At 38.2% G+C, this 23,361-nt stretch overlaps 4 protein-coding genes across 4 annotated transcripts; all 4 read left to right on the top strand.

Annotated features, from left to right (window-relative positions):
• The first annotated feature begins 10,226 nt into the window (after nucleotides 1-10,226).
• LOC126592453 (uncharacterized) lies at nucleotides 10,227-12,147 on the top strand. Its single transcript, XM_050258131.1, has 2 exons — nucleotides 10,227-10,619; nucleotides 11,736-12,147. The coding sequence occupies exons 1-2, from the start codon at nucleotides 10,509-10,511 to the stop codon at nucleotides 11,961-11,963; spliced, it is 339 nt and encodes a 112-aa protein (XP_050114088.1). The 5' UTR covers nucleotides 10,227-10,508; the 3' UTR covers nucleotides 11,964-12,147.
• Nucleotides 12,148-14,110: 1,963 nt separating this feature from the next.
• LOC126593015 (uncharacterized) lies at nucleotides 14,111-16,152 on the top strand. Its single transcript, XM_050258859.1, has 3 exons — nucleotides 14,111-14,288; nucleotides 15,363-15,563; nucleotides 15,850-16,152. The coding sequence occupies exons 1-3, from the start codon at nucleotides 14,178-14,180 to the stop codon at nucleotides 15,883-15,885; spliced, it is 348 nt and encodes a 115-aa protein (XP_050114816.1). The 5' UTR covers nucleotides 14,111-14,177; the 3' UTR covers nucleotides 15,886-16,152.
• Nucleotides 16,153-17,113: 961 nt separating this feature from the next.
• LOC126593014 (PRA1 family protein B4-like) lies at nucleotides 17,114-18,222 on the top strand. The gene has a single exon (XM_050258858.1). It carries the CDS (start codon nucleotides 17,251-17,253, stop codon nucleotides 17,932-17,934), a length of 684 nt encoding a protein of 227 aa, XP_050114815.1. The 5' UTR covers nucleotides 17,114-17,250; the 3' UTR covers nucleotides 17,935-18,222.
• Nucleotides 18,223-18,371: 149 nt separating this feature from the next.
• LOC126593013 (probably inactive leucine-rich repeat receptor-like protein kinase IMK2) lies at nucleotides 18,372-23,014 on the top strand. The gene is made up of 2 exons (XM_050258857.1): nucleotides 18,372-22,030; nucleotides 22,149-23,014. The coding sequence occupies exons 1-2, from the start codon at nucleotides 20,185-20,187 to the stop codon at nucleotides 22,772-22,774; spliced, it is 2,472 nt and encodes an 823-aa protein (XP_050114814.1). The 5' UTR covers nucleotides 18,372-20,184; the 3' UTR covers nucleotides 22,775-23,014.
• Nucleotides 23,015-23,361: the final 347 nt, after the last annotated feature.

Here is a 23,361-nt window from a genome sequence, read left to right as displayed (position 1 = left end):
TGAGTTCACTGAGTTGATCGTTGCAGCCACCTACCACTACCCAATGTTGAATCACATGGCCATAAACCGAGGTCCAAAACCCAGAAATTACAGCTGCAAATCTCGATTGAGAACCACCACCTGTGTCTGCAATTCCGTCTACACTAGAGACGAGACCCGCGAAACGGCTACTAACCATCTTACCAATCTGCAGCCCAACCTGTGTTCTGCAAAACTATTTTTTTTTGTGATCTGCAATTTTCTTGCTTTGTCGTGCTTCGAAGGAAGTCCCCAAGCGTAAGGAAAGGAAAAAGGAAAAAAATAAAAAATAAAATAAAAAAAGGAAAAAAAAATAGATTGTTTTTTGTGCTACTGCTTGTTTTCCAGGGTCTCACATTGTTGACCTCTATGGTTTGGAATCTTGGCCCTATTAATCACGTCAGACGTTGCACTCAACTCATGCAGAGCAATGACACGCTGGACTCGTCATCCCTGCTGTATTGAGTCGTGTGCATTGATTGCCAAAGCTAAGGTAGCTTCTGAACATACAAACAACGATGGTAAAGCTTTAAAAGTTTCTGCATCTGTTACGAATAATACATGGATAATTGATTTCGGTGCTACTGAAGATATGACTTGTGATTCTAGACAGGTACAAACCCTAAAATCATCCACCAAAACTGTTGTAAGTGTTGCCAATGGTAATCATGCCCCCATTATTGGGGAAGGCACTGTCTCCTTTCATATACCCTTAATCCTGATATTGTGCTTGTTGTTCCTTCTCTTGATTATAATTTATTATCTGTTGCTCAAATAATCGTCGCCCTACATTGTCTTATTATTTTTTGGCATTCTTTTTGTGTTTTTGAGGATATTCAGACTCGCAAGACGATTGGTTATGGTATAAAAAAATGGATGCTTTACTACTTGGAGCTGACATCGAACAGTACCCAAATGTTGACTCAAGCTCTTACTGTGAAAGGATCTCAGGGGGAGCAGAATAAAGCTTCGGAGGTTTGGTTATGGCATCGTCGACTTGGACATGCTTCTTTCAGTTATTTACAGAGGTTGTTTCCTAGCCTATTTGTTAAGAATGACGTTTCTAGCTTTAAATGTGGTGTTTGTGAACTAGCTAAAAGTCATCGTACTTCGTTTCCGTCCAGTTTGACAAAAATTTCTGTTCCATTTATGATAATCCATTCTGATGTTTGGGGACCATCTAAAACTGCTACATTTGGTGATGCTTATTGGTTCGTTACTTTTTTTTATGATTGCACACGTATGACTTGGGTTTGTTTGATGAAGTCAAAAAGTGAAGTTACTTCCTTGTTCCAGCAATTTCACAAAATGGTGCAAGTACAGTATAAGTCACAAATACAGGTTCTCAAGAGTGATAATGGTGGCAAGTATGTGAACTCTGAACTTCGTGCCTTTCTGGATCATCATGGTATTGTTTATCAAACTACACGTCCATACACTCCACAACAAAAATGAGGTTGCAGAGTGCAAGAACCGTAATCTTCTGGAGGTTGTCTGTGCTTTCTTACTCGAAGGGCGTTTCCCGTTATCCTATTGGGGAGAAACTCTCACCTCAGCTGCATATCTCATTAATCGATTTCCATCCCGATCAGTTGATTTTCAGACACCTCTTCAGGCTCTTTCCTCCCATGTTGATGCTCATGCAGTTCCAAATCTTTCACCTCACGTGTTTGGATGTGTGGCTTTCGTTTATTTCCATAAACAACAGAGGAGTAAGCTTGAACCTTGAGCCTTACAATACGTGTTTGTAGAGGTATACCTCTAATAAAAAAGGATATCACTGCTATCATCCTCCAACAAAAAAGATGTTTGTCACTGTGGATGTTACATTTCATGAAAACGATATGTACTTTGCCCATTTTGAGTCTGCACTTCAGGGGGAAAATCAGACAAAAGTTCAAACTCTTGATTATACTATTCTTGATGTGAATCATTTGGGTTTAAGTGGTGATGTATTGGAAACAAGTGGTGATGATTCACAAAAACATAATGATGTGAATCATTTGGACTTAAGTGGTGATGTATTAGAGACAAGTGGTGATGATTCATAAGAAAATAATGATGTGAATGACTTGGAATTAAGTGGTAATGCCTTGGAGTTAAATAGTGATCATTCACATGAAAACAATGTTGATGAACAGACACCATCAAAAAATTCATTGCCTTTATCACCATTGGACAACATACTGCCAGCCTCATCACCATTGGACAACTCATTATCGCCAGCTACCTCACAGTCGGTCTCACCACCCTTGAGCCCTAATAACCATAATCAATCGTCTTCAATCCCGGATGCACCACCACCACATCATCTCCTTAACCGTGTCAACCGAGGTATTCCTAAACTTACTTACGAAGCTGACCCTAAATGCAAAACTAGGTACCCGGTGAATAGACCCAACCAAGAATCTAATGTGTTTTACCAGTTAGGTAATTATGTGTTTACCAGCCACCTATCAGAATTAAATAAGTCATTTATGTTTCAATTATTTACTGTATCTATTCCTAACAGTGTGCATGAGGATTTAGCTGATCCATGTTGGCAAGCATCAATGAATGAAGAATTGAAGTCGTTGAAGAAGAATGCTAATAGGGAGATCATGGACTTGCTAGCTGGCAAGAAACCTGTGGGATGCAAATGGGTCTATATTGTCAAGTACAAAGTTGATGGGATAATGGATCGTTTCAAGGCAAGACTGGTAGCAAAATGGTACACTAAAAAAATATGGAATCGATTATACATATACATTTGCCCATGTGGCCAAGATCAACACAGTTCATGTTTTGTTGTCCTTGGCTGCGAATCTTAATTGGCCCTTACAACAGTTTGATGTGAAGAATGCCTTCTTGCATGGAGATTTGACAGAAGAAATTTATATGGATCTTCTACCAAGATGTAGTGCTCCGGATAAATACAAAAAAAGGTATGCAAGTTGAAGAAATCCTTGTATGGTTTGAAGCAGTCCCCTCAAGCATGGTTTGGAAGTTCACAAAATCTATAAGAGCATTTGGTTACATACAAAGTAATTCCGATCATACTCTGTTTTTGAAAAGATGAAATGGGAAGCTTATTGTACTCATTGTGTATGTAGATGATATGGTTGTAACATGGAATGATCCGGAAGAACGTGCGGCCTTGCAATGATACTTGTCTACAGAATTTGAGATGAAAGATCTTAGATCCCTAAAACATTTTCTAGGGATTGAGGTGTCGAGAAGCAATTATGGAATTTACTTATCTTAGAGGAAGTATATTATTGATTTGCTATACGAAACCGGCATGTCAGCTTGTCAGTCAGTAGCTACTCCAATAGAGGAATGATTGAAGCTTAGTGTTGATCCGAATCAAGTACCAATTGACAAAGGGAGATACCAAAAGTTAGTAGGCCGTTTAATGTACTTGGCACACACAAGACCAGACCTTGCATATGCCTTGAGTGTAGTGAGTCAATACATGCATTATCCTGGAGAACACCATATGAATGCAGTGATGTGGATTTTGAGATATTTGAAGGGAAGCTCAGGCAAAGGAATTTTGTTTAAAAAGAATAATCATCTTAGAGTTGAAGGTTATACTGATACAGATTGGGCAGGATCAGTGGATGACATGCGCTCGACATCAGGTTACTTGACATTCGTTGGGGGTAACTTGGTTACATGGAGAAGTAAGAAACAAAATGTGGTTGCCCGATCTACTGCAGAAGTTGAATACAGAGGTATGGCCTTATGGATTTGTGAAATTTTATGGCTTAAGCTTCTGCTAAGGGATCTGGGTATAAAACATGATTAGCCTATAAAATTGTTTTGTGATAATAAAGCTGCCCGTGACATTGCACATAATCCAGTACAACACGATAGAACAAAGCATGTTGAAGTTGACCAGTTCTTCATCAAAGAAAAATTGGAAGGGAAGATAATTGAGGTACCGACAATAAGAACGGAAGATCAGTTGGCAAATATCCTCACAAAGGTTGTTTCAAGTCATAAGTTTTCAAGTTTCTTACACAAGTTGGGCATGTGTAACATATATGCACCAACTTGAGGGGGAGTGTTGACTTTTTGTGTATATTCCTGTAATCTTGGGATTCTTAGTTTAATATGTTTTTTTATGTAAATTATTTCTTTCCTTATTGATAGGATTGTAACATCTTATAAATCCCACCTTGAGAGATGAATATAACACACAATTATTCCAAAAGAACATTCTCTTCTAGTTAAATAGTTAACATCGGCATCGCCTTTTCTTGGGCTTCAGCTCTGGTGGCTTCCATTCCTTCGCCACAACCAACGCCTTCTCTTCCTCATCGGAACTTGCTGAAAACTCACCATCCTCAACCAAGTTTGTCCCACCAAGACTCAATCCCAACTCGCCAGACTCGATCCGTGGCGCAATCGAATCCTAAACCCAACTCAACCAAGTTTTTCCATTTTTATTTTTTTAAGTTATTAATTATATAAAAATAAAATTTTAATTATTTACATATTTTTAGTTTCACATGGTAATATTTAATTAGATTTGTGGGACTCACTTATGTGCCACGTCAGCACATAATAGAATTTTTAACGGAATTATGACAAAATGACCACATTGATTTGCGACACCTATTTTCAGGGACTGCATTGATTGATTTTCAATTTCAGGGACCATCTTGATGAAGTTAGTCAATTTCAGGGACAATTTGTGATAAAGACCTTATTTTTTTGTCAAACGATAGAGTTTGTTAGATTAGCCACCTGCAGGGTTTAAATCCACACCGTTATGCAATGGCTCAACATATTTTTACCACTGTGGTAAAGGGCCACTTTCTATAAATGATGTATATTCAATGTGGGCAAACTTGGGGAAAAACTCAATTTGTCAAAGACATTTATTTACATTGTTTTAAGTGTACTGTGTACGGAGAGATGACGACAAACGACGATGGAGGTTGCTGGTTAGTCCGGTGGGTAAGGTTATCAAATATTCAAAGAGGCGGGTTATTAGCTTTCTCTTAACTATACCGATAGTATTCCAATTTAAGTTACTGAAATTCGCCTATTGTTAGGTATTGGGTTTTTTTCCCATACACTTATATATTCTATACTATATTCTTAATTCCCAATGTGGGACTTATATTCAACAAAGATTGTATTGGCTTTTCGTTTTATTTCTTCTTTATCTATCATTTTAGTATAGTTATAATTTACAAGGGGAAATAACTTGGCTACCCAAAAGATGAGGAGTTCCTTCTCAAAATATTTTGTGATTGTTTAAGAAAATTCATGCATGAATCGTTAATATATGAATCACTATGTAAAGACTATTTTTACAAAAAAACAAAAAAACAAAAAAAAAATCAATTAAAATTAAGGTCATTTAGTCGATTAAATATAGCAAATATATAGATGGTTCGTAATGGTTTTACTTAAGTCTTTTTTATATAGTTCGATAACTAAACGATCTCATTTTTTATTGATTTTTTTACAAAGATTTACAGAGTCACTTATTATATTAACAATTCTGATCATAAGTACAAAGTTATGTAAATTGGTAGCTAAATGTTTTGGAGGAATTCGATCCTCATTTTTATCATTCTTGAGTAGCCAAGCATTGTAATTAATATGAGTTTTAAGTCTCATGTGCTTGGCGAATTATGTAAGATCCAACATCACCCAGGGGTGAAGATCTTGTAAGCCTTATATGTATATTCTCATCTCTACCTAGCATGAGGCCTTTTGGGAGCTCACTAGCTTTGGGTTCCATCGGAACTCCGAAGTAAAGTGAGTTCGCGCGAGAGCAATCCCATGATCGGTGACCCATTGGGAAGTTCTCGCGTGAATTCCCAGAAACAAAACCGTGAAGGCGTGTTCGAGGTCCAAAGTGGACAATATCGTGCTACAGCGGAGTCGAGCCCTGGATGTGGTGGGGACCCGGGCCAGGATGTGACAATTTGGTATCAGAACCAATCCCTGGTCGGAAGTGTGCCGACGAGGAAGTGGGGCCCCTAAAGGGTGTGGATTGTAAGATTTCACATCGCCAGGGGTGAGGATCTTGTAAGCCTTATATGTATATTCTCATCTCTACCTAGCACGAGACCTTTTGGGAGCTCATTGGCTTCGAGTTTCATCAGAACTCCGAAGTTAAACGTGTTCGTGCGAAAGCAATCCCATGATGGGTGACCCACTGGGAAGTTCTCGTGTGAGTTCCCAGAAACAAAACCGTAAGGGTGTGGTCGTGGCCCAAAGTGGATAATATTGTGCTACGGCGGAGTCAAGCTCGGGATGTGGTGGGGACCCGGGCCGAGATGTGACAAATTATGCACCATTAATAATAGGATGATGATTTCACACACTTCATTTCACCTCCGACATACCTTTTCAATTTATTTTTTAATTATTTGCTCTTTTCAAGAATTTAGATAAATACAAAGGGATACTACACAATTCGGGTCCAAAAAAGTAGAACCCCTCCAAAATTCCCAACTACATATATAAATGCTAGCCTTTTGGCAATTGGTTTTTTTTTTTTTTGTTTAAAAATAAGTTTTATATTTGTTTTAGATCTAGTTACATATTTTTTTAATTAAAGAAATTCAAAAATAAAGAAAGAATAATTAACCACTCACAAAGTGAGTTCGAAAATTCATTTAAAACGTGTAGAATTACCATTTTGTACCTATTTTGTTTGGGTAGTTGTTCAATGTTCTTCTCTATCAAAGTGAGGGTATTATAGGAATATTGATAGTTTTACCATCTTCGCTAAATTAAAAAAATGTGTGGAAGGTAAAATGGAGTGCGTGAAAATTACCACTTTTAATAAACATAAAATTTTGTAAATCAAGCATATAGTAAATTGACAAGGATTTGTTAAGGAGCCAAATTAATTCTTAATATCGACCTATCTCAACAAGTAAGTTATAAAGTTTCAACTAGCCAAGACCTAAATATGGCCTTTTCTCTAATATATTTTTTAGTGTATAGGCAAAACAAGGATAATGACTTGTGCAATTCGGGTCTTGAAAAATAGCAACCCTCTAATTTTTCCAACTACACGCGCGCGCGCGCGCACACACACTAGCCTTTCTTCCAACTACATATATAAAATATGCAATCGGGTGTAGCTGTTGCCTTTTTAAATTTTAAAATTTAAGTTTTGTTTATGTTTTAAGTCTAGTTACATATTTTTTTTAATAAAAAAAATCAAAACCAAAGGAAGAATAATTAATTCCCCACGATGTGCTGGAATATTGATTTAAAATATGTAAATTACAATTTTATTTGAGTAGTTGTTCATTATTCTTCTCTACTAAAGTGAGACAATATAAGGATATTGAAGGCTTCACAAGATGTGCTAACTTTCTAGCTGCGCTTCTGCCTATTTCAACTCGTTAAAAGTTATTCGTCTTCCATAAATTCAAAGTTACTGGTATGTTTATCGAAACCAGCTTTAAAGGGAAATGTATGTTAAACTATTAAAAAAGGTAATGTTAAGGAAACTAAATTTATAAACTAAATTTTGTAAATTAAACGACATGGAAGTTGATAATTGTATTATGACCTACGCGTTGATAAAAGTGTTCATTCATATTACTGACACATCATTTTAGTTACAAATTTTATGTACAAATTTAATCTACCTAGCATTACCTTTTTTTTAATATTTTAATATACATTTCCCCTTCAAGCTCATTCCGACAACCTTAACACTAACTTGAATTTATGGAAGATGAATAACCTTGAAAAATGGATGATTAAAAGATTATTGCTATATTTAGCCTCTTGTCACACATGTGTGTGGTATTTTGATTTTTTTTATATTAAATTATGTTTTTTAGGAGATATTTTTGTTAAAAAAATGAAGCAACGCCATGACTGTAATATCCCACATCGTCCAGGGGAGTGAATTTTGTAAGCCTTATATGTATATTCTCATCTCTACCTAGCACAAGGCCTTTTGGGAGCTTACTGGCTTCGGGTTCCATCAGAACTCTAAAGTTAAACGAGTTCGCACTAGAGCAATCCCATGATGGATAACCCACTTGGAAGTTCTTGTGTGAGTTCCTAGAAACAAAATCGTGAGGGCGTGGTCGGGGCCTAAAGCGGACAATATCGTGTTACAGTGGAGTTGAGCTCGGGATGTGGTGGGGGCTCGGGCCGGGATGTGACAATGACACCGCAAATGTGGTTTTTTTTTAAATTATTTATTTTGTTTAAGATTTTAATTTCATTCAAAATGTTCAAATTTACTATTTTGTCCCTCACAAATTAAATGGTAGTATTTTAAATCTCTAATTATTGGAGGGTATTTTATAGTATTTTGAAAACTTCACTTTCTCGTTCTCATTTTATACATAGAGATAATGATAATGCTAAGAGACACAATTTTTAAATTAAATTTACAAATCAAATGATGTGTCAGTAATAGGAATTAAGCATGTTAATTAACACTTAACTAATCATTTAATCATCAATCACTGCATCGTTTGATTTACAAATTTGATTTAAAAAAGGGGGGTGTATTCAATTGGGAATTTGAGATATTTCAATAGATTTATAAATCCATGAATTTTTAAGAAGTTTAATTGATTTGTAGAGATTATATGTAAAATTTTGATTCAATTCTCTCAAAATCTCATGGTGAGAGGTGAGATTTGTGGATGCTAAAAATACACTACGAAATCTCTTCAATTCCCTCTAATTCCTTAACCTTTTCAAATTCTTTAAAATTAAAGGGAGACTTTGGATGCGGTCCTTAGTTATAGATATTCTTTGATTAAAATCTTGTTGGTTTTTAATTTTTGATTGAGGTCCCTGAAATTAATGTGATAATTTATTTCTATGTACGTTACTATATTTTTTAAATTAAAAATTAGAAATTTTAGTTGTTTATATAAATGAGATTTTAAATAAAAAAACCATAATTTGTTGGATTAAAAATATTAAAATATAAATATACTATTGTGTGTGTGTGTGTGTAAACATGGGTACATTCATCAAAATTAACCAAAAAATTTATTGTATCAAAACATGGGTACATTCTTCAAAATCACAACAACAAAAAAAAGATATTAGGCTTAATAACATTAGTAAATTTCTTTGATTAAACTTGACATGGATACATTGTAAAATCAAAGAAAAAAGAATGTACCCATATAAGTTTAAAAATAGATTAGAAAAAAATTGAATACATTTTATGTAAAAAAAAAGATACATTTTACATATAACAAATTGGTATATTTAAGAATGAGTACATTTTAAGATTAAAAAGTTTTATATGAATGGGTACATTTAGCAAAATAAAAAGTACAAATAAAACAAATATATGGGTACAAATACAAATAAATTTTAAAAAAATATGGGCACAAAAAGAAATTAATATATGGGTACAAATTAAAACTGAAAATATAATTGGTACAAATTAAAAAAGAATTACAAATTAAAAATGGGTACAAACTAAAACTAAAAATATATGACAAAAAAAATAGTCATAAATATAAATATACTAATTGTACCATTTTAACATTAAATGAATATATTTAGAAATAAAAAAAATATTTTATTAGTGAAATAATTAATGATGTTATATATTAATACCCAAGGACCTTGATTAAAAATTGAAAAGGAATAGGATTTTAATCAATGGAGTAGTAAAAGGAAGGATGAGAACCTAATTTCTCCAAAATTAAATTCAAATTGAATATACATGGAATGTTATAAACTTATTTAAAATCTTAATTGAATACACCCAGATTTGCAAGGATTTTAAGATAGTTTCTTAAAATCTTGATTGAATACACATTGAAGTTTAAAGAATCACTTAAAATCCTGATTGAATACCCCTAAATTCATTAAAATAATTAAAATCCCTCAAAATCCCAATTGAATACACTCCCAATCTCTCCAGCATTATCGTATAGATAAAGAGTAAATTGTGGCTATGGTCTCTTAACTTTAACTCAATTGGAGCAATGATCCCTCAACTAAAAATTCATTACCAATGATCCCTTAACTTTAATTCAACTAGAGAAATGATCCCTTAACTTTAACCCAATTGTAGCAATGGTCCTTCCAACATAACTCGTTTTGACAACAAATTTAACGTAGTTGACAAAAAGGACCATAATTACATAATTTTATGAGTTGAGGGACCCTAATTGTATAAATGGTCATTCTAACATAACTTATTTTGACAAAATTTTGATGAAATTGATGAAAATGATTATAGCTACACATTTTGATAAGTTGAGGGACCAATGGTAATAGATTTTTAGTTGAAGGACCATTGCTCCAATTTGATTAAAGTTGAGGGACCATTACTACAATTTACTCTATAGATAAATATCCAGACCAAGATTGAGGTGAGCTTGCTTTTTGAAAGAGCAGTGGTCTCGTTCTAATCCCACATCTCAAACTTCAGTCCATATTTACTTCCACCCACAAATTCAAAAACAAGTTTTGGTTTTGGAGGTCAAAACTCAAAACTCCAAAAGAAGGAAGATCGGAAGATAAACATGCCTTGCCTTTACATCTCCACAAACGTCACCCTTGACGGAGTCGACACTGGTTCCATCTTTTCCGAAGCCACCAAAGCCATCTCTGACATTACCGGAAAGCCCGAAGACGTAAGCTCTCTCTCTCTCTCTCTCTCTCTCACACACACAAAAAAAAACACAACCGATGTTGGAGATGGGGCATCAACAGTTTGCACCATTTATTAGTTTAATCGCAGTTGCTATATCGTCATGTAGAGAACGATAGATTTGACTTTTGTTTGCAACGCAAAATAGGTAATCTTTGACTGGCCTAAGTGATTAATTATTTCTGGAGTCTAGAAATAAAGACCCACTAAACTAGCTTTTGGTCGATCAACAGTGGGATTTGATCTGGGTTGGGTATTTTTAATATATATTTATAATATTTTTTATTCATCAACTTCAAAATCTCATCTGTGTAAAATGGTAATTTCTGGGCTGTGTTCGTTCATCTGCCAAGTTGGAAAGTCAACTCAAGCAGATGGGGATGCCATGTCCAAATCTGAAGGAATAAGGGGAGTTTTGATGGTTCAGAAATGAGAAGCGACCTACACCTCAAAAGTCACCGTGTGAGTATCACAAGCCAATAATTTACTGTCACGCATGTAACTTTGCTGATGATATGATGCATTACTTACTGATTGTGGATATCATCGTAATAACTTGCCCGAGTGTAAGTAAGTTCTTCTCCTGCCTTGGCCAAGGCCCTTCTGTTCAAGGGATGCTGAACTATATATGTTCACTCTGCTAGTGATTTTTTATTTTTCCTAGTTTATTTATTTATTTATTTTCGGGGCAGGAAACTGTCTGTGGCAGTGATTGAAGGTCTCTAGCTTACATGGAGATTAGGGTTTAAAATTGTATAAGCCAGTTGCTGTCTGTTGACATAATATAAAGCACTGGAGTAGCTGTCCATTTGGTTGGAATCCCACTACCTTCTTTCCGGATCTTTAGGATTTTACTCACTTAATAATCAGTACTGCTTACACATATATGCCTAATTTGACTCGCACCCACTAATCTTAATTAGGGTTGTACTCGAGCCGTCCACCGTCCACGTGCGAGTGGTTCAGTCTCGGCCATGTGGGCTCTACATTGCATCAATAACGATTAGGAGTTATTCACTCACACGTGGACGACTGTACTTAGCATTTTTCGAACCACCCTCTGTTTGTTTAACTGATGAACTTCTCTTTGCTTGCACAGTTTGTGATGGTCTTACTTAAGGGATCGGTGCCCATATCGTTTGGCAAGAGTACTACTATACCGGCGGCATATGGGGAGTTAGTAGCAATGGGCGGCATTACCACGGCAGTGAAGAGGCTGCTGATCGCCACTCTCGGCACGATTTTTGAGTCCAAGCTTTCGATCCCAAAAACTCGATTTTTCCTTAAAGTTGTTGATGTAAGCACTGCTACAGGATCTAAACTGTAAATGAAAATTTCTAATGTTGTTCTCCAACAAAATAAAGGAGAGGCTAATCTGATCGATCTGTTGTTTTTTATGCACGGTGTGAACTTGTGGTGCATAAACTCGACAGATGAATCATGAATTTATGTACAATTCCAATTATTTTCTTGTGAAAGGAATAAAGGATAGTGAAGTTTGGACACAGAAAGGAGAGGCCATATCTCCATTTCTTTTTCCAGTCCTGTAAGAATTTGGATGAATTTGACCAAGTTGGAATGACGCTTAACCTACTTTTTTTCATGTCATGTACGCAATAGGCCAATTTCAATTTCTTTTCATAGGGGGACCATATAGATGAGGGTTCTCCAATAAATCATAGGCACAAAACTCAAATTTGGTTTTGATCTCAAATCCAATGGTTATATAAGAGTTCGAGTTTGTTTAGGATTACTTTTAGAATGATTAGAAATGTTTTATGTTAATTAAAAATATTGATGCAATCTTGAATCAACGTAAATTCGACCGTAAATCACACACACAATAACACAACGATATATCATGGTTTAACTCAAGTTGGGGCTACGTCCACATTGGTGTAAACCCTGTTTTCACTATGTAAAATGAGGGTTACATTGTACATAAAGATTTGGTACTAGAGAGGCTAGGGTTTGTCACCCTCCTACATTGAGGGTGAAATACCCTTTTATAAAACAAGTTTTTTCTCCCCTTTTATATAAGTGAGACCCAATATATGGTACAATAAATAATATTCTAATTATGTTTGCAGAAAAACTTAAAAATAATTTTGCATCGTAGAAGCTCCTTCCGAAAAGCACATCTAGAATGTACTCCCCCAATTGCTTTTTTCAAAAGCACTTGCTCTTGAATTTTAATAATTTTTTTAATGAGTTTATAACAAAAGCATTTTGTTCCAAAATGCTTCAAAAAGAAGTAGTCCCATACGACATCCAAATGGTGGAACCATAGATGAAAGAGGGAAAGGGAATTTTGATTCCCACCCATATGCAGCTTTTAGGGAGTAGTAGTTTTCCATTCTATGGGGAGGGTTGTGCCCTATCATTTATCACCGACTATTCACATATCGCTCGTGACAAACTAACATGTCAAAAGATGGTATACAAATCACATGTGAATGAGATTAAATACAATATGCGACTGACATTTGGTTCGAAAAGTCGAAAAAACTTAAGCATGTTTGTTTTAGACTTCAGTTATCCATACTTTTGAAACTCAAAAACCTGCAAAACTTTGACACAAATAAGTCGTTTATGTCTGCTATGAATCTGGAAAATTTTCACTTTCATTGGACAAATGAGCTATGTTTAATGAATTTTAGGTACATGTCGTTTTCGGAGTTTTTATTACAACAAGAAGTCCTTTATTAGGAATCTTAAAGTTCCATTGGTAGTTTTTGGATATATGATTTAATGAGTTTAAATTTTCTTTTGTCTGACTTTTTTTGTTAATAATTTATTTACACTCTTAAACTATCACCTTCTACTTTTTGTTCCTCTTAATCTCACACCTCGAATTTTAGAATGATTTTGAAGTGTGACAATTTCAAACGCTAGAATTTCTCCATATATTCAATTCGACAGACACCATATTCGACAACAACGACAAAAAAAACGAATATCGAGCATAATTCTTTAAGGCATGTTTGGTATCCTTCTAGAATCTAAATTTGTATTTTAAAACTGAGTACCAATAATTCAGATACATTCATTGTTATTTTAACTAAAAATTGAATGTAACAGGGATACTAGATACCACTTAGTACTACAATCTAGTGGTATTCATCTTCATTTGTAAGTGAGAGGTCTTAGGTTCGATTCTCACCAAAAAATAATTTAAATTATATTATTACTAACTCATTGTAAGGCTAATTCCAACCCATTTTCTTAGTATAGATTATATCGTTTGTTATAAAAAAAAAAAAAAAAAAAAAGAGGATGCCAGAGATGGCCTTAGATTTTGGAGCCATTAGACTCTCTCGTCGCGTTTCGGACCCGCTTCTCAGCCCAGAAATCCAAGTACTGGAATGGGCCCAGAGTGAAAACATTAGGCCGGGCCCATAAGGGGCATTTTTGGTAGTTGAAAAGTGTGTGATGTTTACACCGATATTTTTCTCTCACACATAAAGACAGAAGGGTTTACTTACCAACGCATTTCCAGAAAACAGCCAAAGAGTGCGAGTGACTCCGGGAAGACGAAACGATGCCGTGCCTGAACATTTCAGCTAACGTGAACCTGGACGGCGTTGACACCTCCGCCGTCCTCTCCGAAGCCACCTCCACCGTCGCCAAGATCATCGGCAAACCCGAGGCGGTACGACTTTCTCCCACTCTCTCTCGAGCACACACATTTACCAACATTTTACTGATACTTCGGAATATTTGTCCCAAATTGGAAATTTTATGTATTTATGCGTTGCTTTTTCAAATTTACGTTTATTTATTTCTGCTGAATTAACAGTAAATTTTCGAAAACAGAAATAGGATGAATGTTTTTGGTAATTTGCAATATTTTGTTGAGAATTTTGGGGGATGACTGAGTAATTTCTCTACTTGTAGGATGTATAACTTGAACTCGAAGAAATGGTAAATAATAGTTTTAGTAAGTTGAACTTGTTAGAGATTGTGGATTTTTTTTTTTGGTTTTATTTGGTTTTGTTCTGTTTTGGAGATAATGTAGCTCTTAGGGATTGTTTCACAAAATTGGAGAATCACCAAGGCCTTTTCCGCGATTCGACTAGACCCAATAAGCTAGACGCTTCACCTACCCGACCACGGAGGGAATTGAACGAGTTGCTCGGATAAGGGAGCAACTTAAGATGGATGCAAGATCCTTTCTCCTGCCCCTCACTTAGAATAGAAAGAAAAGTTCTTTTTTCATTTTGCGCTAACGTCGAATAATCTTGGGGTTTAGGCCTGCCTGTAATCACTTATCTAAAGAACTTTTAAATTTTGCTGAACACTCTAGAAGTGATTTTGGCCTGCCCGTAATCACTCCCAAACTGTTAGTCATGGACGAGGACAACTATAGAGTTTGGAGAATGATTTTCGGACACCAGTTTTCTGTTCTGCACAACCTGGTTATTTGTGTCCATTGATTATCCTTTAGTTTGTTCAATTGAAACGCAGTAAATAAGCAGGGCGTGTAGGAGGAGAAAAAGGGTGTGCGGAAATGACTTCCCTTAACTTTTAGCCTCATAGGCATGCCTTATTGATGATAACTTCAATGTTGTTTTATTCCTAAATTAGATGATAAAAAAGGTAATGTTCTACTAATATTGGATGCGAGGTTCATAGTGACTTACTGGGGTTAAACTTTTTACTCTTTGGTTGATGGTGATCGTGTCGAACACATATGTAAACTGTGTTCGTGTGTGTTGATATGCAGTATGTGATGATTGTTCTGAAGGGATCTGTCCCCATATCTTTTGGTGGGACTGAGGACCCAGCTGCTTATGGGGAGTTGGTCTCCATTGGCGGCCTTAATCCTGATGTGAACAAGAAGTTGAGTGCTGCAATTGCTGCAATTCTGGAGACAAAGTTGTCTGTGCCCAAGTCACGATTTTTTCTCAAGTTCTATGACACCAAGGCAAGCCACCATCTCGCTTTTTTAATTTTCCATAGAAAGGGGCATTGGCATCTGCATGCGCTTCTTCTCATTGCATTCTTCCTGCTTGTTTAGGCCCATCAGAGTCAAGAATATGCACAGTGTTTGCATGCTTTACACCAGAACTAGATCATGTAAATAAATCTCTACTGTTTAAAACCCCGAGCATTGCTCCTGTTGGCCTTTCTCAAGAATCAAACTCATGTTTAGTAGCCATTTATTCCACTTGTTGATACATTTAATGATTCCGATGTTTGCTATTCTGCAGGGTTCCAACTTTGGATGGAACGGGTCTACCTTTTAGAGTACGTGTTACCATTCGAACAATGTCTTAAATTCGCCATGAACTTTCAGACAGCTTTATATGTAAGTGGTGATTTCATGTTATCGCATTACTTTGAAATCATACACAAGTTTATTGTCATTTTCCGTATGTGTGCGTAAGTAGAACGTAATGGAACTTTCGAAGGCTTGTTGTACTCTTCGATCGAGTTTGGCGTAAGTTGTTTTCAGCTGCGATTGATCAATGATGTTACGGAACCCGTAGTGGGCAATCATAGTGTTATGTTCATCCGTTTGGTGTTTGCATCTGCATAACTGCGTTTATACTTTCTGAATATCTCACCGTGGTTAAATTGCGGAATTGTGTCGTGTGTTTGGAGCCTTGAGTTGAAAATCTGTGTTGCTAAATTGCATTGGTTGGTATTAGTTAGGATTGTTCTTTCGTTTGTTTTACACAAACGCATGTGCGTTTATCATGCGAGTTGTGAAGAAAGTGGCACCACAACCTCCTCCCTCCCCTTGGTGGTCAACATCGCCCAACAAATTAACAATTACTTACATTGCACCATGTCAAATGCTTTTGAAAATATTGTCTTACAAAGTTAATGTGACAACTCTTTTATATGGTGCACTTAATGTGGTTTAATAAAATTCATCAATATGGCAACATGTATATACGTATTTTTCTTATACAAGCGATAGTGGGAGAGATGGAACCGAACGGATCTCGGATGTTTTTACGGAGAAAAACATCTTATAACTAGTGTAGCTCTAGTCCACCCTAGACCGATCCCCCTCTCACCTAGATCGCTTAACACACCCCATACTTGGCGTCTACTTAAATTCAAGGCGGATGTTTTTAATCAATTGAGCTACGAAATTTTATTCGATATGTATATCAATATTTCGGTTGAAATCGAATATATATCTTACCGTTATTAAATGATATTATATCGCAATGGCGGAAGGTAATTTTTTTTTCTCCTAACAATTAACTATCGACTCGATTAAAATAATAGTAATGGTAAATAAGTAAATAAAAACCACAAAATAGAGTGACGATTGGGACGATTTACGCGGTTTTTTTTGGGTCAAATACAGCCCTCCTCCCAGCAAACAGTAAGAAGAAGAAAAACCACCTTTCACCAATCGGATAGTCAAAATATTTTTCACCTGGTTTCCGTCGGCGACACGTAACGACGAAGGAAGTTGAACCGTATAAATTCCTTTTTCCATCCACTTTCCTTCTCTTCAAACTTCAACCTTCCACCTCACAAGTCCCCCCTTATTTTACCAAAACCCCCTAAATATTTTCCACAAATCCCTCCAAAAAGTTATCAGAGAGATCCGAGGCAGAAAACCAGATCCACCGACACCACAACGTAAAATGTCGACTCCGACAGCCCCGCCGATCCTCCCGGTCTCCACAGCCGCAACAGCCACTGCCGCCGGTGGAGGGACGGCTCAGTCCCAGGCCCCGATCGCTACCCCGGCCTTCCGCGCATTCATCACCAACATCTCCGACACCTGCCGCAACGGCCTCGCCCAGCGCCGCCCCTGGTCCGAGCTCCTCGACCGATCCGCCTTCTCCAAGCCGGAATCGTTCTCCGACGCCACCGTCCGCGTCCGTAAGAACTACTCCTACTTCCGCGTCAACTACCTCGCAGTCCTCGCCCTCACTGTCGCCGTCTCCCTCGTCACCCACCCGTTCTCCCTCTTCGTCCTCCTCGGCCTCCTCGCCGCCTGGCTCTTCCTCTACCTCTTCCGCCCCTCCGATCAGCCTCTCGTCATCTTCGGCCGCACATACTCCGACACCCAGACCCTCTGGGGCCTCATCGCCCTCTCCGTCTTCGTCGTCTTCCTCACATCCGTTGGATCCGTTCTCATCTCCGCTCTCGCCATCGGTGCCGCAGTTGTCTTCGCTCACGGCGCCTTCAGAGTTCCCGAGGACCTCTTCCTCGACGAGCAAGAGCCTTCCGCCTCCACTGGCTTCCTCTCCTTCCTGAACAACGCCGCATCCAATGTCGCTGTCGCCACATCCCCAGCCCTCGTCGCCGCCGCTCGCGGTTGATCTGATCTACCTCCCCACATTGTGGTTGGATAGCGCACACAAGACGATGATGGTACAATAAATTTGAAGCATTTGTTCTATAAATATATATGTAGGGTGGATTTTCTTGGCGAATTTGTATGGATCTGTGTACCTTCTTCGTTCTGATTTAGATAGAAAATTCATGTTTTTTCATGGTTCTTGGTAGATCTATCAATCAAACTTCTGTCCCTTGGTGTCGTCATTTGGTTTTGTCAAATACAATTTGTAATTGCTACAGATCTATGGTATAGTTCATTCTTTTTGGCAGTGTGCATCTTTTACTATACATTTTGTTTGTAAAAATCTCGTGGCATTGGATCTTTTGTGATTATCTCTAACACGAGTTTCAGATCTGTATGCTTCTCGGTTCATTTGATAGAACTCGTGAAATTTCATTTCTTCAACAAATTTAGTTCAAATCAAACGATCCTGAATCGGTAGTGATCTCTATGTTTCTTGTTGTTTAGCAACAGCGACACTGTTGGCAATTCAGTTGTGCTTTGGTTAGGACTTGGGAGATTGCCCGTAAATCTAATCTATGTATTGAAACCGATCACAGGATTGTGTCATCGTCTATGTGATCGATAGCTAAGTTGCCCGAATCAGGTTTAGTTTAGTTTTGCAAGCATTTGAGATGCCATTGCTGATACCTGGTCGTTTCCTTGGTTGCTAACTGTTCATGGAGTGGACTAGCAAGCACCAGTTTGTTTACATAATCTCAATGACATCTGTAAATCTTAGATAAGAACATTTTCACGAAACCAACTAGGTATTAGGCTCTTCTCATTGTTGGTGAATGTGGGTAGAAATGATTCAGAGGTTTCGGGATAGAATCTATAGCTTGACGTTGTTCAAGTTAACCGTATAGTGAATGTTGAATCGGGCATGGGCTTATGAGAACCGGTGAGCGTTTCTAACTGTTGCACTTGAAGCTAGTTCTGCCTCTATGAGTACAATGGATGGATTGCATCAGGTTTTGACCTCAGTGAACTCTTTTGTGTTGTTTATGTTAGTTCCTATCCTTTGGAAGGATTTAAGTTCTGTCCGGTTTTCTTTGGTTCTCTGTCGTATTGCAATTTACTGAGCTACTTTCATTAGCAAATATGTGTTGCTCGAGTCTTCGACTGTAGTCGTGCTAGCGGATTCATGAATGATTTTCTGCTGCAAAGAGAAACAAAAAGGGTTGATCTGATCCTCGTCCTACTATTCTTCATACAAACTGATGGTATTGTGATTAGTCCGGGGATGGTCGTCGGATTAATTGCATTGCTCCCTCCATCAAATTTGTTTTGTTTCGGTTTGCAGAGTTTAAGGAATTGTTCACCAAAAGTACACCAGATTTTCTTCTGGGTAAATAATCGGACACCAAAAAAATCCACAAATAAGACTGCTTACGAACAACAACAACCAAGTCTTATCTCACTAAATGGAATCGGTTGTATGAACTTTAAAACGTCATTATGCTTGACTTTGCACCAAGACCACTTATGAACATTTAATAGAAAACATAAATAATGAATTTGAGAATAACCTCACATTAAGTCGTATGTAAACCACAGGTTTTTCGTGGTCTTTTATAAATTCTAATCATTATGACCATGATTACAAGAACCACCGGATTGTTTCTTAAAGTTTCCCAGGAATAATTGGTCCGGAATCAATCTAGGACGTCTCGAACAAAGGCTTTCAACTTTTTCCAGATTCACTTTTCAGACAGAAAAACTAGAGGCTATTATGGTCATTTCGGCTTGCAGCAAGCCATAATGCATTGCCCTTGGATGCCAAGTGTGCCCTACGAAACATAGCCGTTGGAGAATCTTATAACTCTTTACCCAAGTGAAGACCAAATTCCAGGTTTTTCAACCCTAACCGTTATATGGTGGAATTCCACCACAGAAAATAAAAAATAAAAAATAAAAAATAGCCGTTAACTGATAAACAAAAGATGATGAAGAACTAGTCTTTCGACCCCATCCAATCTCTCCTGCCTTGACCTCTTTACATTATTTTTCTTCCTTGCTCACTCAGATCTTCACATGCTCCAACTGCCTCAATTATTTCTGCCTCCTTATTTATCTTCCATTTCGTTTCTTCCTCACACACAATAATATAGTTCACACCTTGAGCTCAACCCGAAAACGATACCTTCGCTTCTCCCATCGTTTTCGGGTTTTCTAGAGCTTGTTTCCTCCAACTCCTTCGATTCTTTGTAGACATTGCAGTCCTTCGATGTTTATGGAATATAAGTCCTTCCTCATCCATGCCTTACTCTTTGTTCATCTTTTGGTTGTCACTTACCGGCCTGTTTCGGCCCAGCGAGGGAATGATGGAATGATTGTGACTCGGTCCGATTACCAAGCGCTTCGAGCTTTCAAGCGTGAGCTCATTGATTTCACCGGCGTTCTGCGCAGCTGGAACGATAGCGGACGTGGAACCTGCTCAGGCGGGTGGGCAGGGATTAAGTGTGTGAACGGACAGGTTATTGCAATCCAGCTTCCGTGGAGGAGACTAGGGGGCCGAATATCTGAAAAGATTGGGCAGCTGCAAGCGCTTCGGAAGCTCAGCCTGCACGACAATGTCTTGGCTGGCCCTGTCCCCTTGTCTCTCGGCTTCCTTCCCAATCTCAGAGGGGTCTACCTCTTCAACAACCGGCTTTCGGGATCTGTCCCGCCTTCGATTGGTAACTGCCCTCTTCTCCAAACTCTTGATTTAAGCAACAATTCGCTTACTGGCACGATTCCTTCTAGTCTTGCAAATCCTAAGAAGTTGTATAGACTTAATCTGAGCTTCAACTCGCTTTCGGGTTCCATCCCAACAAGTCTCACCAAATCCCGTTCTCTCACCATCCTTGCACTCCAACACAACAATCTATCTGGTTCCATACCAAGCACTTGGGGTGCTGAAAATCGGAATCTAAGTAACCAACTTATGATCCTGACCCTTGATCATAATCTGATTTCCGGAACTATTCCAAGTTCTCTGAGCAAATTGGGTTTTCTTCAAGAGATTTATCTGGACAACAACCAGATTTCCGGGACCATTCCCGACGAAATAGGGAAGCTCACAAGGCTCCAGAAGCTAGACTTATCCAACAATGTCATCAATGGAAGCTTTCCTTCTAGCTTTTCCAACCTCTCCTCCCTTGTTTCGTTGAACCTTGAGGGCAACCGCCTCGATAACCAAATCCCGCAAGGCCTGGAAAGGTTGCAGAACCTCTCACTGCTCAACCTGAGGAAGAACAATTTCAGTGGCCACATTCCAGCATCTGTTGGGAATATCTCTGGAATCTACCAACTGGATTTATCCGAAAACAAATTCAGTGGTGAAATTCCTGCTTCACTTTCCAGCCTTGCCAATCTCACTTCCTTCAATGTCTCTCACAACAATCTCTCTGGCGCCGTCCCTTCTCTGCTCTCGAAAAAGTTCAATGCCAGCTCTTTCGCAGGGAATCTTCAGCTGTGCGGGTACAGTGCTTCAACTCCGTGCTCTTCTCCCCCGCCTCAGATTCTTCCATCTTCTCCGCCAACGGAGCAGCCTTTGAAGAAAAAGCATCACCATAAATTTAGTACAAAGGACAAAATTCTCATAGCTGCGGGTGCCCTCCTGGCGGTTCTGCTTTTACTCTGCTGCATTTTGCTTGTTTGTTTGGTCAGGAAAAGGTCTGCTTCAAAAGGAAAGAATGGTAAAACCACCATGCAGGCCGCTGCTAAGGCAGTCCCTGGCGGAGCTGGAGTTGAATATGGTGGCGAGGCTGGTGGGAAGCTTGTTCACTTTGATGGGCCCTTTGTTTTTACAGCTGATGATCTGTTGTGTGCCACGGCTGAGATAATCGGGAAGAGCACATATGGTACTGCATACAAGGCGACATTAGAAGAAGGGAACCAAGTTGCAGTGAAGAGATTGAGGGAAAAGACGGCAAAAGGTCAGAAGGAATTTGAAATGGAGGCTGCAGCAATTGGGAAGATTCGCCACCCGAATCTCTTGGCTATGAGGGCTTATTACTTGGGACCCAAGGGAGAGAAGCTTCTCGTCTTCGATTACATGCCTAAGGGTAGCCTTGCATCCTTCCTTCATGGTAAGTTTATTCATCTATGCTCATCAACTTTTCTAATTCACATTATTCATATATCAGAAGCGCTATTGGTTTTAACCCCTTAACCATCTTGTTTTTGTGATGTATATTCCTTGTGCAGCTCGAGGGCCGGAAATCATCATTGATTGGCCAACAAGGATGAACATAATGATTGGCATCACGCGTGGACTATGCCACCTCCACAACGAGGAGAACATTGTACATGGAAATCTCACATCCAGCAACATTCTGCTTGATGAGCAGACAAATGCTCACATTGCAGACTTTGGCCTTTCGCGCCTCATGACTGCGGCCGCCAACACCAATGTGATTGCCACCGCAGGAACCCTCGGCTACAACGCACCTGAGCTCTCAAAGGCCAAGAAGGCCACAACAAAGACTGATGTGTACAGCCTTGGGGTGATCATACTGGAGCTCCTGACAGGAAAATCCCCCGGGGAGCCGATGAACGGCATGGATTTGCCACAGTGGGTGGCTTCAATAGTGAAAGAGGAGTGGACAAATGAAGTTTTTGATTTGGAGATCATGAGGGATGTGCCAACCATTGGTGACATGCTGCTTAACACATTGAAGTTGGCTCTGCATTGTGTGGATCCATTGCCGGCTTTGCGGCCGGAAGCCCAGCAAGTTCTGGAGCAGCTGGAGGAGATTAAGCCTGATCAGGCAACTGGTGGTTCTGCAGAAGAAGGAGCAGAAGTACCACCACCAGCAGGCAGCAGCAACTGAGTGAAAAATGGGTTAATTACTTTTGCCTGGGATAAATGTGGGTTTTAAAGTTGTCTTATCAGTTAATTTGTTGATAGGATAAGGAGGAGAAATAGGTATATTCTTTGGTATATGTAAATATAGGTTTTGATTTATATTGTTTGATTCTTTTTGTTTCAAGTTGTGTTTCTGTTAACAAAGCAGAAGAATGAATAATCAGTAAATTAATGTTATATTATGAGATTGCTTAACTTTGATAAATTCATGGTTATGTGTTTAATTGTTGCCAAAAGAAACTTGGAAATGGGAATTAGCTTCACTTATTTTCCCATCTGTCTCTCTTGCAATCAAACTTAATTTCTTGTGAATCTAAAAACTTATAAAAAAATTTGCACAAACAATTTTTGGAGTCGTTGTAACTTATTACTTTGTACTCATTTATATCACTCAGTTTTATCTCCGTTGAAGCAAGTGAAACATTGCTTCATTTATATCAAATTCTAGCTTCCCATCAATCGAACCAAGTGAAGAGTTCGGTTAAGTAACTATGTCAAGCAAATGAGGGAGAAGAGAATTGTGACAACATAAACTACACAAAATATCTCATG

The sequence above is a fragment of the Malus sylvestris genome, chromosome 12 (genome assembly GCF_916048215.2).
Source record: "Malus sylvestris chromosome 12, drMalSylv7.2, whole genome shotgun sequence".
Lineage (NCBI taxonomy): Eukaryota > Viridiplantae > Streptophyta > Magnoliopsida > Rosales > Rosaceae > Malus > Malus sylvestris.
Note: the sequence above shows the minus strand (reverse complement) of the source record. Positions and strands in the feature narration are given on the sequence as shown.